This window comes from Lutjanus erythropterus, chromosome 4 (genome assembly GCF_056507025.1).
Source record: "Lutjanus erythropterus isolate fLutEry1 chromosome 4, fLutEry1.hap2, whole genome shotgun sequence".
NCBI lineage: Eukaryota > Metazoa > Chordata > Actinopteri > Lutjaniformes > Lutjanidae > Lutjanus > Lutjanus erythropterus.
The window spans coordinates 19,211,329-19,229,197 of record NC_139320.1 but is presented as its reverse complement, the minus strand read 5'-3'; the positions used below and the strand labels follow the sequence as shown (position 1 = coordinate 19,229,197).

Sequence of the window (17,869 nt, the reverse complement as noted above, 5' to 3'; positions counted from 1 at the left end):
AGCGGTGCAGACAGAGACAGCGCGAGAGAGACGACTGAGGAAAGTTAACAGTGGCAGCTCCCTGATGCCAAAAATGAAACGTATGCACATCCTAATGAGATGTATCGATACGCTAAGTGCTGCATCAATTTGTTTCTGATTTATGTTCAGCTTTTTACCGATACAGGCCGTCTGAACTGATGCACTCATATCTTACACATTAAAGTCTGATGCATCGGATGCATGAGTGAATCGTTACACCCCTAAAAAATACACTTAAGCTTGTGTTTACACGTGTCAGATGCAGCTGACACAAAGAGCTGCACTGATGAAAATGAAAGCGTTTCTTTGCAAGACGTATGGAAAACATGTCTGTTGTGATCTAGACAGGGGGTTAGTTAATAAATGTTACAGCTTCTCCAGACCAAGAAAAGCCTCGTCTCTTTGTCTCTTATGGGGAAGGCTGGGTCGCCGGAAGTAAGCTGAGCAGGAAAAGCTGATGTTAAGCTAATGCTAATAGAAGCTTACTGCTAGAGTGCTGGATCCAGTGCAATCGTATACCTTTTAGAAGCATTGTAATGCATCCTTGAACTGGAGTGTCTGTGAAAGTCTTCTTTGACTATTTTTCTGAGTTGAAAACAGGTGTTGTTGTCATTAGCATGTTGTTAGCCACCCACTGGCATTCCCAAGATGCCTTGGATCGAGTCTGTTGAACAATCAGAGGCTGTAGTCTTGACTTGTCGTGTGCGTAACTCTGATCTCAAACACATTGTTCAGTGGAATGACATGAGAGCAAAATAAAATTTGCTGTGATGCCGATAATAAGCTCAACCCCGCGGTAGGCATCACACGACTGAGGTAACGCGGTAATCGTCACAGCCCTTAGAACATGACTCGCATTCACACATTATGTTTTTAGTACGTTGTTCTTTTCTTTTCTTTTTCTTTTCACATCAGTCACTACAGTCACAGGGAGGCCTTCCAGGCAATCACAGTGACATTTCTCTAATTAGACCCCTCCCCGGAGATTTATCCTGATCTCCTGGGCAGAGCTATCTGGCACACGAGGGTAATAAATGTCTGTGAGACTCACTGTCAAAGACAGTAAGGTCATAAACAGCTGGAGTCTGAAGCCAGCGAACACAGAACAGCAACAGTTTCACATATTACAACCTGCCACATTTGTCTCACTCCACAGGCTCTGTGAATATTATTGTTTTCTTTTCCCTCTCCTCAGTAGAGAAATGCCAGCAGAGGGTTTTAATGAGGGAAATTGCTATTGAATGACATCATGTAATTGGCTGGTTTACTTATAATGAATCTGGTTTACCTTCTTAATAGATACCAGAACATTTGGGAAAGTGCACATCAGGCTTTTCCATGTGCCAGTATGAACTGTACTGTACTGTTTGGCATCACGGTTGGTATTGTTCATTGTGCGGCAGAGGTTTCCTTCATCCTTGCTGTCTTACGCCTCATTCATATCCTCTCCGGTCTCTCAACCACAAACCTGGCTGTTATATAATTCATCCATACAGTGAAACCATGTGCGCGGCTGCAATATTATGTTGTAATTTCTGCTCTGACATTTTTCATGCAGCATTAGCAGACGGACGCAGCTCTTTCTGAAACTGGAGGATTTCTTCTGGCGGGAACATCTGTCTACGCTCACATTACCTTATGGCATTAAGGGTAGTGGTATGTTGATTTTACATTATCCTCTGCTCTGTCTGCTCAGTTTACTCAGCACATGTCTCACATTTTGGTGTAGAGTGCTGCAGGATTGAGACCTAAAACCTGGAAATGAGTTAGCATATCCCATTAGGTTTTTGTGGAGGGAACAAGAGTGACGCTAACCTCCAGGCTGGTTGACAAAACACATCTTTGCAGTACTCTTTTACTAGTTGTTTCATGTTTATTCACTCATGTATTCACACATCTTTATAGGTCGGCTTCACAGAACTGAAACTAGCTATAATAATACTCTTTTAATACAGTCATAACCGCAACATGTTATAATTAAAACATTGCGAACCTTTAATCAGACCACATATCTATTGTAATCAGGACATTAGATTTCTGATGTGGTTTTTTTTTCTCTTAATACAGTTGAAACACCACACAGCAGACATTTTTGTGAATTGTACTTCTTCTCCCACTTTCCCTCCCAGAGCTGCTGCTGCTGAAAGTTCTCGCTGTAATTGCAAATTATCAGGTGCCAGCCAACATCGAAAAGTAAGTGTGAGCACACTTAAGCTAGCCTGGAACAAAGCTCAACGTTTTATTCCTTTAACCCAGGTTTCTATTATTTTTCAGACATGGTTGTCATTTATTTTACTTGACTGATTCCATTGTCCATAGTGCAGTGAGTACAATAGTAATTGTAAAATACTTTGCAGCAACAAATATCTAATAACTGACTACAATAGGAAAATTCTTCCAAACATTATGAACGGTCGAAGGTTTACCAGCTGTACACATCCTGTAAAACATTTTTAGTGACTTCAGGTACTTATGGATTTCTGTTAGCGCCTCATACTCAGCCACAAAACTGTTTCATATAACAGTCACGAAACCACCCGAGGCGGCTGTCTTTCTAGTGACGAATAAGTTGTCAGTTATGTCTCTAAAAAGGACGGCATTTTGTTCTTGTTTATTTAAAACTGTGGGAGGAGTCGATGAACATAAATGTGCCACATTTGAACTGTGTGTGTGTGTGTGTGTGTGTGTGTGTGTGGTGTTTTCTCCACAGCCTTGAATGCAGAACCTGTGTAGTCATAGGCAATGGTTATGCCATTAAAAACAGCTCTTTGGGAAGCATCATCAACAAATATGACGTGGTCATTCGGTAAGCACTACCACTCCTACTACTACAAAAATGTCTTTTCTAAAACTACTTTGTAAAAGTAAGGAAAGGAAATTATCATAATCTCAGTGTGGAATCTCATATCGCAGCCTGAGGATGTATTTTATAGGGAGCAATTGATTCTTCTTACTGTAGGTCCCACCCCTTTTTGCTCTGTGATCAAATAGCTGAGCAAGCTTAGTATCTTCCTCTTCCTGTCTTTGTTATGTTAGCTAATGTTGGCAAAATGTTCGTTAATTAGCTAGCTAAAGACTGATGTAGATTAGCTAGGTAACATGGCCGTGTCCCTTTCATGTGTCCCCAGCAACATATTTTATCCATCTTATGAATTTAACACATAGCATATCTAAGGACAGGGAACAGGAAAGGAGAAAGCTGACTGAGGTTCGGAGGTCAGTACCAAGTTTTTGGAGCACAAAGCAAAAAGGGGCAGGACTTAAGAAGGGTCAGTTACATTATATATAGTCAGTACTATGAGGTGGAAAAAGGTAAATGCTAAATTCTAGGGAAATTCAAAGTACTCAGTCACACATCTTGCATGCAAACCACAGGTACTTTGGGTCAAATAGCAGGTGTTTGTCCTTTAGTGACAACTGTGACCAATGAGCTGTGGAATTGTGCCATATTGTATGGAAATAAATAACATGAGAATATTATGAATATGTTAAAATACCACATGACAAAAGTAGTTAACTACTGATAAAGCTACTACCACCCAACTACTTCAAATTGTAGTTGAACTCAAGTTTTATAAACTTGCTTTGCAGCATTGTAATTTCAGTGACTGTACTGTATTTTCATATCTTACAAATTGTGACCCAGCAACAACAATAATTATACAATTTTAAAACTCAAGACTTCTTCGTAACCCCCTCAATGTTTCAGGATCGTTAGGACTGAGAAATTAGGAACAGACAGATCCTCGCAAGATGACCTTAAAAAAGGAACGTGGTGAAAGCAGGATATAATTCACTTGGCCGTACACTAATGATGGACAGTATCCGACTGTGTGACCGTCTGACCCTGACACAGAGCCGTTCCTCTCAGCAATTAGCAAACTTTTAGGTCAAGTGAAGTTCTTTACAGGAGAAAAGAAAGTGTTTAGTTTACTCAGGGACAAAGGCACTCTGCAAATCTGACTTTACAGCCTTGGAATGAACACATGCATTCTGAGTTTTTATAAGCCTCTTTCAAACAGCCAGAATTTGGCCTGGCCACAATGCATTTTTCTCCCTCCATCAGTCCCCCCCCCCCGCCTCCTCCCCTCCCTCACGTCTCTCCCTCTCTTCTCAGAAGCTAATCGTTCCCTGGCCAAGTAGAGTAAGGTTATTGACATTCAGAATTCAATGCATGCCGGAGACTTTGACGTCATCTGGCTTTTTCTGTCATAGGAACACCGTTAGACTCTATTAAAGCCTGTGGAGGCTTAAGTCTCCAAAGTGCAGACCAATCATTAAACCAAACAAGGCCTCAGTCTGTGCTACTGTCTTAATTATTCGGTAAAGGAATGAGTTATGATGTAGTTTTTGAAGACGTTGTGTCAAGAATCTGTTGAAAATAATAAAGCTGGGATGTTTCCAAAATGAAGCGCATGTCGAATTTTAAGCTGTGAACACTCTTGTGTGTGTATTATTAGACAGTCAGCTGTGGAAAAGTGACAGGATATAATGTGGAGTGAGACGGATGACCTCAGTAGAAAAACATCCAGGTTGCTGATTTAATGACAAAACCAACATCAATGGGCTGTCTGGACACGAAAGTCAGCATGAGAACATTTAATACCTGTTTGATTTAACACAAAAACCCTCTTCCACATAGAAAGAGAACAAACTTAATTCACTTAAGAAACAGTAGTACTTATAAATCATGCTCAGGAGAATCAAGTCGCAGGGAAAACAGCTAGCTTGCATAGCCAGTAGTCTGACTCACCAGATGTTGGTAAGCCTGCCATTGATCTCTTGTTACAGCTGGCATTGCAGCATCTACTATCTGCATTTTCAGAGTCAAAGGGAAACAACATCTTCCTGACCTACACGCTAAAAATGGCCAATTAGCTCCTGGGCTAATTAGCCATTTTATGAGCTAAACATTTTATGAGCTAAACGTAAACATGCTAGCAGCTGTCACCTTTTCTTTTACAGGGATTTGGTAATTTTAATGCCAGGGCTTGCCTCCCTATCTGCAAATGCTCCTTCAAAACAAGTTCCCCTTCAACACTTTTTAGCAGGGGCACTGTCACTGTATCCTGGCTTCAGATTACTTGAATAGCACACAAAAGCTACAGCCTCATCTAGCCTGGCACTTACATCATTATAATTTTTATCCATATTTGTCCATATCCATATTAGTCACTAACACTCTTCTTTGAAATTAATCATTCAGACTTATTTGTAATCTACTATCTAAAAACTTCTACACCTTTCAACATGTCTAAACTTGCCGCAGTCTCCGACTTTCTCATGACTTGTCCCTTGTTGAACTGGTGACAAGGGATGAGCGGATTGATTCTGCAGGATCGATACATGGATTCTTACAAACTACACATGCGATATTGATTCCTTTGTAATAATAAAATAACATCAGTGCATCACTTTCAAATGTATTCAGTGCTTTTGTATAACATTTTGTACAAATAAACAGCACTGACATTTTAATCTAGCTGGTCCATGTCACATGACTGTGGAAACCTATGAGACGTGACAACTGAGAGCGCAGTAGAGGACAGTCACAACTTGTGAGAGAATGGCTGAAAGGAAATGGAATAAAGATAATCGAGATAAAAAATACAGTGGGATTTACTAACGGAGAAAAGACAGTGCCACGCACACGTGTGGATAACCTCTTCAAACATTTAAAAACAACACATCCAAAATATTAGAAGAAGGCTGAACAAAAACAAGAAAATATCTATTTATTTTATTAGCATTTTATCATGATTTTTGGGTTACATAATAATAATTTTACACAAAGGATTATCAGTGTTCCTGTCAGTAAGGAAATACTGGTATCATATCGAATTTAAGTTTGGTAAACCTCATCCTTACTCGTGACATTTAACCTGAAAGTCTGTTTTAAAGGCCACTAAAAACAGTAATATTGAATAAATAACAATATGAGATTTTCTTTAGTATGTTGTTATACTGTTGAGACTGTCTGAGGCTCTATTTGTAGTTAAAGTACTGTTTTAGATACAAATCTCTGTGAAATTTAGGACGTTTTCTTACTTCTGAAAAATAACCTGAAAGTTTCAGTTACATTTAGGTTTCTCCATTTCTGTGTATACTCTTGGTTGCACTCTCCAAGAGATGGGAATGCAAATCAGTGCAAGTTAGTTCGTGCCACAATAGACACAGATATGAGAACACCATCCAGGTTGCAAATTTTGCCTTCAGTGCTCAACAACTTACAAAGGTCATTGTGTGATTGCACCGTTTGGTTATAGAAAAACTGACCACATAATGGAAATCCTTGATAAAACAAACTTGTCCCTGAATGTAGCATTGTGTCCCCCTCCTCAGGTTGAATGATGCCCCGGTACGAGGCTATGAGGAGGACGTGGGGAACAAGACCACCATGAGGTTCTTCTACCCAGAGTCGGCCTCTTACGACCCTGGACTGCACAACGAGCCTGGCACTCTTATGGTCCTGGTGCCCTTTAAGCAGCAAGATCTACGGTGGCTCAAAGAGATCCTCTATAACGAGAAGAGGGTACAGGATATGTGTGAGAATGCACTCTCTCTCACACAAACACACACACGAACATGTGCTTTCCGTCTTACTCTGTCTCACTTTCTTTCTCTCCCTCTCTGCCTCGCATAAACACACTTCTTTTAGCTTCTTTTCCAGCCCTTGCCAACCATCCATATCAGGAAAAAATACTTAAAAGGTTCGACTTCAGTGATGCCAGTAGCCTTGAGAGTTAAATGTAGTTTCCATTGCAGACATTCTTCTCTCTGTTGCTCCCGGCATCTCCGGCTTCCTCCTGCTAATAGTTGCAGGGTCATTACCTACTAATTTGCACATCGATTTAGTTGCCTCCAGACATGAGGGAGTCATAGGTTCAATTGCATCTCTGTTTGTGTAAATGAACTTGGTGTGCAGACCAAAAATAGCAATCTTTCACCCTCTTTCTGTCCTTTTGTTCCTTTCAATTTCACAACATCCTGTGTCTTATCTCTGTCACTGTTTATGTGTTGCATTCCAGGTCAGGAAAGGCTTTTGGAAGCCCCCTCCCCAGATCTGGTTAGGTGATGTCAGTAAAATCCGAGTGCTGGACCCCCACTTTCTACACCAGACCGCAGACAGGCTGCTCCAGATCCCTTTGCACCCCAAGAGTAAACAGGTGAGAGATGGCTTCTACTTCACTGTTTTGAGAATCGTGCAATGTTCTGCTGTGGACAGGATTGGCCAAAATAGGTATTTCATGATGGGAAACTGCCATTATACAAGCCAAATATCACTCTGTCCAAACCAACCAGACTCTATAAGGAAAATCAGTCATTTTATATTGCAAAACATAGGAGTCGCTGGTCCAATGCTGCATCAATCTATTCGTTTGTTTCCTATGGAGTCTAATTGGTTTGGAAGGAGCATAATGGTGGTTTCCCATCAGTGAAAATATTCAAAAATATACTGTACACTTAAACTGATATTGACTTTTTATGAATACCTTTTTGCTGACCCTGTCCACAGCAACATATTGCTTAGCTTCTGTGCTGGTACTCCTCCTTGCCTCTCCTAACTGCTAGCATGCTAACCGCTATCTACTGTAGCTCATACACTGAATATCGATAAGTACCTAACTTCACTTCAAATAATCCAAACTATCCCTGTAATCTAACCAAACAGAATGAGTCTAAAATTGCAGGTTTATAACTGCGGTGGCGATGATCTTCTGCTCTAGCTCATTAATATTGACCATTCTGGCATCCACAGCTGAATTTTCCCACCAGAACCTTCTCTCTTGTTTGTTCCGTCTCCCATACCTCCCTTTTTTCCCTTTCTGCCCTTCACTACTTCCCACATGAATGTTAACAAGGCTGGATGGAGAATCCACTGATTAGCCACAGCTCCTCAAGTGATATGTCTTGAGCACTGTGATAAACAGTTTACTGGAAGAGGCATTTCTCTTGAAATATAGCTGGGTCAATAGCAATTTTGTGGATCCAATTACTGCAAAACATGATGAAGATTAGCTTCTGCTTGGCATTCTGGCATCTCATTACAAGATAAGCTTCTCATGTCTTCTAGGCCGCACAGTGAATCCCTGGGAAATAATTGGCTTTTGAAGGAAAGCCAAAATATTGTATAAATTTCAACCAGATGCTCTGTTTTTAGAACCAACACATTTCCCAGTGTTTCGTCCCTGCAAAGATGATTATTGCAGTTTTCTTTGGAAAAAGTCCAAAGATTTTATGAACATCACTGTTTTTTTTCATGATTTCAATGTTTAGTTGGTCTTCATTATCTCCGCCCAGACCGTGTGTGTGCGTGTGTGACTGACCAAGGAGCCTGTAGCTTGTCCGCAGCTAATTTTGCATACAACTGGACCATTATCCTAATATTTTTTATGCAAATTTATGACTTAATACTCAAGGACCTCTCATGGTTGCAATGATTCACATTTTTTTGAATATCTAAACCTACATCTAACCTATCTTATACACCTTTTGGCCTTTGTTATGGCTCAAAAACTGACATTCATAGAAAAGTTCAATTTCATCTTGAACCAGAGCTATGCAGATTAATTCCATACCCAATATTTTATGATCCACTAAAGTTAAGCATGACAAGTAATGAATAAATTCCAGCTATATGTCGCTGTTATGTGTCTGCACAGTTGCCATATTGGAATTTTCGAGGTCCACTAGTAAATAAATGAGAGATGCAGACTTCATAATAAAATAGTCTGTAAGTTATATAACTCAGAACATAATATTGGTTGAATAGTTCTATGCCAGGACATTAACTTTCTGAATAGCCGTAACTTCCACTGGAACATGCAGGCTGCAGCCTGTGAATAGACAACATCAAATGTACATTATTTAGAATTTCAGCTTTTGTGAGTTTCTCCCAAAATGTAGATTTCTATATCGATAATGTTGCTGTAAAGCTGCCTGGTCGCTGGTAATGTTCTAAATAAATAATAAAATGCTCTTTATGGATTATTCTAAACAAAAACATTTTATTAAAAACCTTGCATATACCATACAAAAGACTTAATTCAAACCTTTGCAAATCTCTGCTGGTTGCATCTGGCAATGGTGGCATTGCGGTAGGTGCTTTATTATCTGTTGCCTGGCAGAGATCTGCACTCTGCAGAGTACACTCTTCTAGTTGAGCATATTTTCTTACTTTTGGCTCAATTAACCAAATATGAAAGTAAATGATAAATTCAAGACACAGCAAAATCATCCAAACACACACACACACACACACACACACACACACACACACAAAAGTGAAAACAACTATAAACTAAAGTGTGACTGAGGAGCAGCGGTTGTGCAATGAGAAAACGTGACGCATTACATTTTCGTGCCGTGTACTATTGATCTGTTTTTGTTTCACAAATTGGACTTCATCTCCCTCTTTGGCTGAGGCGACTGGATTTTGAAACACCCTGTAATTTGACTTGGACCATTACTCATGTAGAATGAAGCTTTTATTGGCCCATTGCATCCCATCTGCCATGTGGGGCTTGTTGTATGCTTGATGGGGATTGTCTCTGACATAGGCCCTAGCCAAGTTTTGTTTTGGTTCTGCTTGTTCCCTCTCCTGAGCCCTTTTTGTCAAAGAGTGAAGAGGGAGGCGGGGTTACCCTTTTGGACTGTAGTACAAACACAACTGGCTGGTGCATGAGAAGAGTGAGCAGTGGGAAGGCAGCAATCCTACAGGCGATCAGTGGGCTCGCCCGACAGGAGCTCCGCACCATCTGCACAGACTGTATAGAGAGGGCCAGAGGGAAGAGCATGGCAGGCAGGAGGAGGCGGAGAAAGATGGAAGGAAGTAGTGATAGGGAAGTGGGGGACTTGCTGAAACTGAATTAGCTTCATGCAGGGCTACAAATGTTTATCTTCATTGAGAGGGGCGCTAGCATGGAAGCAAAGTAATGTACTGCCATTGACTAGGTCAGCAACAAAAGGCATTTGAGGCCCTTGATATGAGGTCCATCTAAATAAATCAATATCAGTTTAAGTCTATGCTATATTTAAAATATTTTCACCACATTACTTTGCCACCAGACTGCCTTTTCTGACAGTAAACCACCATTATACAAGCCAAATATTGTTCTCTCCAAACCAACCAAACTCCATAGTGAAAATCAGCAATTTTACATGGCAGAACAGGGGAGTTGCTTTTCTACTGCTGCCTCAATCAGTTTGTTTGCTTGTGTTACTGTGTGGCTTTGGTGTTTTAAAAGGATAGTTTTGAGTCGCCAAGGTCACACAGCAACAGCCACAAACTAACAGATCGAGACAGCACTAGACCACCAACTCTGTGTTCTGCAAAATAAAATTACTGATTTCGCCCATGGAGTGTGGTTGGTTTGAAGAAATCAATATTCAGCTCATATTCATATTATATTCAGCTGTTTGTCCATCAGAAAACTTTGTCTGATGGCAAGGTAAAAATATTTTAAACATTGTGTACACTTACATTGATGAGAGGTAGACTTTTTTTTAAGTGGCTAAAATACCTTTTGTTGCTGACCCTGACTACAGACAGTTCCTGAAACTGAATTTGTGTCTTTCAGAACTGCACATGTATATTTTTGAGCAATTTATCATGCTAAACATGGTGGGAAACCTAGCTTCTCTCACCATCTTCATTCTTCTTCTGCCCCTTTCCTCTTTTCTGTCCTTCTCCGCCAAATACCAGCAGGAGGCCTGACTGCAGCAGACCTCCTCTTTGCAGGCACGCCACTTTCCCTCAACTAATGACCCTGCCAGATAGACAAGGATCCCCACAACACACACAGGCAAAAACACGTACTCACACATGCAACCGCTCCTCTCTTCTCTCCCTTTTCCTTTTCTTTTTTGCTCTGCAGTGCACACATGCACACACCCATAACTCTCATGTTCACACCCGCCTTCCCACACACACACAGGCTTGTGTTGAGCTCTCGTACTGTAGGTCTGGCTTGCAGTGGTGACAGTATGCAGCCCCCCTCGCCGCCCTCTCACCAAGGCTCCATGGGCCTGCGTCCAAACTATGCGCCGGGCCGCTGCAGAGCTCTGGTGTTCACCCGTGTACTGGCGACCACATGAGGCTAATACACACAGAATGTCAGCTGTGTCCCATTGCGGGGTGCTCGTCAGTTTCTGAATTGGAGGAAAAAAGACAGTCATGCTCAGAGCAATAGGAAATTGAGCTTGGGTAATGTTTTAGAGAGGAAAGAAGTACAGGAAAGAGGTTGTATTTCAGTCTCTTATCAAGGTTATCATGATCAGATAAACTCATCTATCACTGCAAGAGAGGTCATAGTTGTTTGGACAGACCTCTATTTTGGCAAAATTTAACCATGAATCCAGTTAAGCTAAGCAACATGCACACACAGATACACACACACACACTGCCAAACACACAATTGCCCATGCTCTTTGTTTCACTCTCTGAGCCTCTCTCTGGGCTGTCTGAGCTGTTGCTGAAGAGCTGAACACTTGAGAAAACTTCTTTTAGCACACTTACGTCAGCTCAACTAGGCGCTGTGCTTTGTGAAGGTCTTGTAGGATGAAAGCTTGTTCAATAATTGTAATTTGCATCAATTCAGCACTGAAGATTTTTTTTTTCCTGAAAATGTCTATTAAAGTACATCTTTAGACATCACAGATACACATTTGTGAATAATCATGCAAGTACATTGTACACACATTTAATCAAACACACACATAGATCATGTGTTTGCATATACACATTCCAAAAAAGTATAGTCCCTCCAGAGAGAAGCTTAAAGCAATAGTTAGGCAATTTTATTTCACAACAACATGTGAATGAAAAGCAATGTACAGCAGGTTTACGGGATTACCCAGTTTAATAGATGAGGTATGTATGTACAAATTCTGTTATGGCACTTTTATATGAATTGTAATCTCCAAACTGAATTAAGAAAAAAAAAACCAATAAAAAACAGTCATTAAAAAGCCAGTCAGCTTAGCTAAGCACAAAACTGCACAACTCTGTACAAAGGTAACAACATCTGCCGACCAACAGGGACTTTGAGGTTGCTAGGCAACCAGCAGAGACTTGAGGAAGTCACTACTTCCGGACAAGAAATAGCAGATCATGACCATGATCATACCATGATCGTACTGTGTGAAACCACATCAAGAGATAACAGGTTTGTTCAGTTGCTTACAAGCATCTTAACTCAAGACACCTCTTCAAAACTTCAAAACAAACCAACGTGCAACTTGATCAAATAGTTAATTTCACCTCCAAAAATCACTCAAACCACCAAAACACTTCATACATGTCTCAAAATAAGCTTGTTCAACACTGGCAACAATCCTCTCTCATTAAAAGCATTAACTGTCACTCATAACACACCGACCTAAATATAGAAATGAATCAGAAATGCAGAAATTCGCCTCAACATCCTTACAGTAATTGCTTCTATATTTTTGCATGTAGTACTTCACAAAAAATAGATAGTTGAAACAAAACAAAAATAACAAAAATCCTGAAATAATACAATCATAATAAAAAATGAAATATAATTAAATATTATATTCTTATTATATTATAATTAAATAAAACACCTTAACAAAATACTTTAATCACTTATTCTCTGCAGTACTGTGTGCATAAAGCAGGACACCTGGATAGGCTTTCAGTCACCTGTGTTTGGAAAGATTATTATTTCTCTTCATCTTAAATATACTGCTATGAGATCCCATATATATTTTAAACAGATGTTTTGAAAACAGTGTGTTAGCATTTGTAAATGAGCTGCAAGTGTTTTGCAGGTGGTGGAGCGTGAATGAGAAGAGTTTATGGATTTTGGGAAATGTGTTTATTGAATTTATTTTGTGTGGAGGCAGTGAAAAATGATTTACAGTTTGGTCCACACAGATTGTGTGGAGAAGATTTGACGGCGTGACTTCAGTTTTGACCGATGCGTGTTTGCAACTGAAGAAAACCTGTGAACAAATGAGACATAACATTTAAATTAGTGAGTGTAAGAGGTGCTGATAGGAGGATTTTGTTACTTTTTTTTTTTTTTTTACCAGGGCCATGTTAGCAGTTTCCCCCTGTTTACAGGGGGCTTAAACTGTACTAAGCTAAGCTAACCTGCTGCTGACTGTAGCTTCATATTGAAGGGACAGATATGAGAGTGATACAACAGTAATCTTCTCAAATAACTCTCCTCTCGGCAAGAAAGCAAGTAAGTGTATTTAACAAAATGTCAAACTAGTCCTTTAAAAAGTATACACTTGCTTTAGAGAGCCTGCTGCTCTTTTATTTTTTAATTGGATACAAACAGCATCAAAGGCCACTTTTTCTGCAGCTGGAGTTTTCATGGGTTGAGTAATTTCTATGGACAGTTTATGTGAATCTTTATTTAGCTGACAAAGGGGCTTTTGATTTGGTAAAAATCCGTAGTTTAGACAATCAGTAAACCTTGGCTAGAGGAAATGAGGGAGGGAGACCACCGTAAACAATGGTCTATGCAACAGAAGTTTCCTTGCAGCCAGGGCTCTCACAGAGGAAACTTTGTGATAACATGGAAAACTGTAGAGGAAAGAGATATGAAAAGACTGTTGGGAAAAGTGTGCGACATTTTGGAGAGGGATGGAAAGAGAAAGTTTCTTCTATCTCACGGTCATATGGAAACGATTCTTCTTCTTTTTCTTCTTGCCTCTGTGAACACGAATAATCATTGACAGAGTCATATGGGAAATGGCAAACAACACACGGAAATCTCTGTGCACAGTAAAAGCCTGCCAGGGACAACACAACAAACACGTCTCAACTCATTAAATCTCACATTAGTTTTATTTCTACAAAGATGTCACCGAGGCCAGATAATGTCACAATATTTTTTATGTATTTAACAAAGGCAGATCATAAGTGACAAGTAAGAGAATTGTGGAAAAAATGAATTTTAGCACTATTTTTAGGACAAAGATTTCTTTTGTCCGCGGCTACACAGGACATTGTCATTATCTTTTCAATACTCTGAAATAAGCATTGTGACAGAGAGACAGACATGGAACATTGGAAACAGGCAGACATGCAACAAAGATCCCCAGCTGGGATCAAATCGAGGTAGCTACTTGGTATGCTTCATTCAGGATGCCCTTTGATTTGTCTGCAATCTCTTTTAGATTATGAGTTAGCCAGAGGGTGTAAGATCATCTACTGTTAAATTTATTTATTATGCCTTTAAATCTCTTATTCTAACAAATTCCTTTGTAATAATAATAATAATAATAATAATAATAATAATGATAATAACCTTTAAAACAGAGTTTACAACCTGCTTTGACAGACATAGCAGAACATTGTCTGCTGTTTTGAATGAGATTGAACTCCAAAGAGATTTTTGCTTCATTGTGGGGATAGAGGGCAAGGAAACAACACATCAACCCATCAAGTTGATTTTTTTATTGTCCTTAGAGATGTCTGTCTTCTCTACAATATAATGTGACCAAATGGCACGAGTCCTGTAGTGCTCAAAGCGCCAAAAGAATACATTTGAAAAATTCAAAACCACTTCTAGTTCCATTGTATTGGAGAGAAGGCAGACATTTCCATGGCAGATATCTCCAAAACTCTGCCATTCACCTCAGATCTATCTAGATGGATAGATAGCACTGGTGAAGTATCCCTTTTTTCTTTTTTGTTCGTCTTGCTCAGCTCCACTATTTACCAAAATGAGACCAACTAACAGAGAAGGGAAAGAGCGGGGACCCCCAGTGAAGTTAGAATGGACTGGACCAAATCTAATTGGCTGAGAGAGATGTGATTTTCAGACCTAGGCAGCACACACACAGCACTTGGTGACTTTTATTTAAGCAGGGGCTGGGGTTATTTAAAATTACCTAGGTTTTGCATTGGATTGGTCCCAATTGCCAAATGGCCCACCTGGTGTTCCAGGTGGCCAGTCTGTCTTTGGTTATGTTACGTTATGTTTAAGTTAATTTGATCCCAGGTGATTTGTTGTCAGCCCGGCCGCACATAGCTGCCAGCCTCTCAGTGCTCCTGTTGATCGGTCCAACTGGTGCTACCAAAAAAAGTCCCAATTAAAACCATTATCAAAATGTATCCCCAGAGGCCCAGAGATATAGTTTTAGGTGTATGAAATGTTTATTTTTGCTTGATTTCCAATAAAAAATAATCTCAGTTTTGTGCCATCCAGTGACCATCCAGTTTCTCTAATGGAATTAACACAGTTGTCAATAGATTTTTTTAGATGAAGCAGAGAACTGTCATCTAACAGTGGGCACATGTACTGTATTTGCTATGGACAGAACCTAACAGCAACCAAGTAACAGTCAGCAAATAAGAAAAGGCAAAATACACTAGAATGTTTTTTTCTTCTTTCCTTTTCTCTGCTATCTCTGCTAAGTCTATTTTTATATCAACACTGAATAAAACCAATGCCAGTGGGTACTTTGCTTCTTTGCCAAGTGCCCTCTTACATGTTCAAAAACAGAATTTGAATACATTTTCTTGCTGAAGGTAAACCAGTATCCCAAATATTTTGCACAGAAATGTAGCATGGGAGATTAGGCTGAAGCTGTTAGTAATTACTGGCATCGAGATGCTTGACCTTAAAAGAGGCCGTTCTAAGGTAGTGAGTGAGCAGCTGGAAAACATCCAGTTTGCATGGTGGGACTTGTTATCGAGCAGTTCCTCTTCTATCATGCAGGTACAGGTGTGGTCTTACTGCAAGAGACGTGATTTTGCTGCAAGGCACTGTGTTTAGATAACAGATATTTCAGTGTCTACAAAAGGGTGAGGGTTTCGTAACAGATCACCATCTGAATGTAAAATATGAGCATTATCTTTGTGATAAGGAAAGAATAATTTGAATAGGTCAGCCTGACGAGTTCGATCCCACTTTTGCAAACTTCTGGCTGTTGTTTTCAAATGCCGAGGTTGTTTTGTTTTGCTTGAAGCTCACATGACATCACACGTTCCACATTACATAATATCAATTTGGCAGATACTTTTTTTCTCAAAGGGACTTTCACTACGTGCATTCGGCCTTTGTGGGACCAAGACCTAGATAAAAAATTGTGAGCCTGTTGTAAGTTTTGCTAGAGGTTCGCAGCAATTAATGTTGAGGTCACTGGATAATGTTCTGCACATGGAAAAGATTTGTGCTGATGAACTTCAAGTAAAGGTCAAGGGCAGCAGCAGTTAATGTTGCCCTCTGTTACCATCTAGTGGTGAAATGAGAGACTACAGTAGAAAATGAAAAGGAGAAAATCAACTTTATCCATCACATACACAGTCATACACAGTACAACATATTTAGTGAAATGTGTTCTCTGCATATGAGCCATCCTTAGTATTAGGAGCAGTGAGCAGCTACTGTCCAGCACCTGGGGACAATCTCCAGTTTAAAGCCAGTGACTTCGTAAAGGGCACTGACAGGAGTAATAAATCATAGTATTTCTGCCTGCTTGACGAGTATGAAACACTTGACTCACTCCACAACGGATGCATAATTAACATTTTGCTGTTTTACATAAATGCTAATGCCATAACCTCTGTTATTTGTCTAGCAAAGGTCATGTGGAACACATGTAGGTTTTTAGCAGCCCTTTTGTTTAACATCACACCATACATACTGACAAACATTTTAATTTAAGAGCTGCTTAATCTATCTACACTGTGAAAAAATGAAAAGTTGAGAAAATTTAAATTTGATGTGTCAGCTTACAGACATATATCATAAAGTATTACTGCAAGATGCGTGTTCTTATAGATTAAACAAACTGACAGCACTGCTTCAAATACCTCACAATAGGAAAACACTTTATATATTTTGAAATAATGCATACGGTGTAATGTTCAATATGTTAAAGCGCCTGTGAGTAGAATCTTTGGCACATGTTTTTGTTTGTCAAAATAAACAAAAAAAGTGAAACTTTTCTGTGAACTTCCAGCAGCCAAGGCGTCTGTTTTGATGCTGAAACTACAAGTTGCCAGCGTCAGAAATGATCAGATCCTGCACATAGTGGCTTTAAAAGGTTTGTCAGGAAACACAGATTCATTTCAGTTTTCTGTAATGAAGTTTTGTGTGTCCCCCCGCAGCCAGTGCATCCTACCACGGGTATCCTCGCTGTGTTTGTTGCTCTCAACTACTGTGACGTGGTCCACATAGCCGGTTTTGGATACCCGAACTCTAAGAGCCAAAGGCAACCTATCCACTACTACGGATATGACACCATGAAGTCTATGAAGGTGGGTAGCTGTACATCAAATGCAGTCTGTGTTTTAACATGCTGGGAAAGTGTTTACAGTTGTCTGAATACTGATGCTGCCCATTCTCTCTGTTGCAGAATTCTTACCATGACCTCAATCATGAAGCTGAAGCCTTAAAAAGACTGGAGGATATAGGAGCCATTTTATACCTGCACCCACATTTATGATACACACACTTTTCCACTCAATTTAATCAAGAAAAAAAAAGGTTAAAAACCAAATAGTACTTGAATTTGGTTTTGATCACCTGATCTAAATCAGATCTTAATGTGCCTTCTGCAGTGGGATATAAGACATTTTACTGGTGCATTGAGTCATCATGTAGTGAAGCTCTGAAGAATGTTAATCTCTATGGCACCTTATATTCTGTAAAACTGAAAGCTTTTTAAACAGCTCTCCTTCAATTTTTCAAATACAGCAACCCTTGGGAACATGACTGGGCACTTTGCGCAACATTTGAGGGTTTGTAATTTTTATGGGGGTTTTGGACTTTCAAAGTTAGTTTGCAGGACTATTCATGTGGCAATTCAGTTGTCTGTCTGTGAAAACCCAGTTCCACCAAATAAATTATGTCAGATT

At 39.8% G+C, this 17,869-nt stretch overlaps 1 protein-coding gene across 1 annotated transcript in view; it reads left to right on the top strand.

Annotated features, from left to right (window-relative positions):
- st3gal4 (ST3 beta-galactoside alpha-2,3-sialyltransferase 4) overlaps nt 1-17,622 on the top strand; it is a 40,003-nt gene extending 22,381 nt beyond the window's left edge. The window contains exons 6-12 of the mRNA XM_084717218.1: nt 1,580-1,677; nt 2,151-2,214; nt 2,732-2,827; nt 6,364-6,553; nt 7,050-7,187; nt 17,120-17,269; nt 17,368-17,622. Coding sequence (XP_084573344.1) covers nt 1,580-1,677; nt 2,151-2,214; nt 2,732-2,827; nt 6,364-6,553; nt 7,050-7,187; nt 17,120-17,269; nt 17,368-17,457 — 826 coding nt within the window. The 3' untranslated portion in view covers nt 17,458-17,622. The remainder of the gene's footprint in view (nt 1-1,579; nt 1,678-2,150; nt 2,215-2,731; nt 2,828-6,363; nt 6,554-7,049; nt 7,188-17,119; nt 17,270-17,367) is intronic.
- Nucleotides 17,623-17,869: the final 247 nt, after the last annotated feature.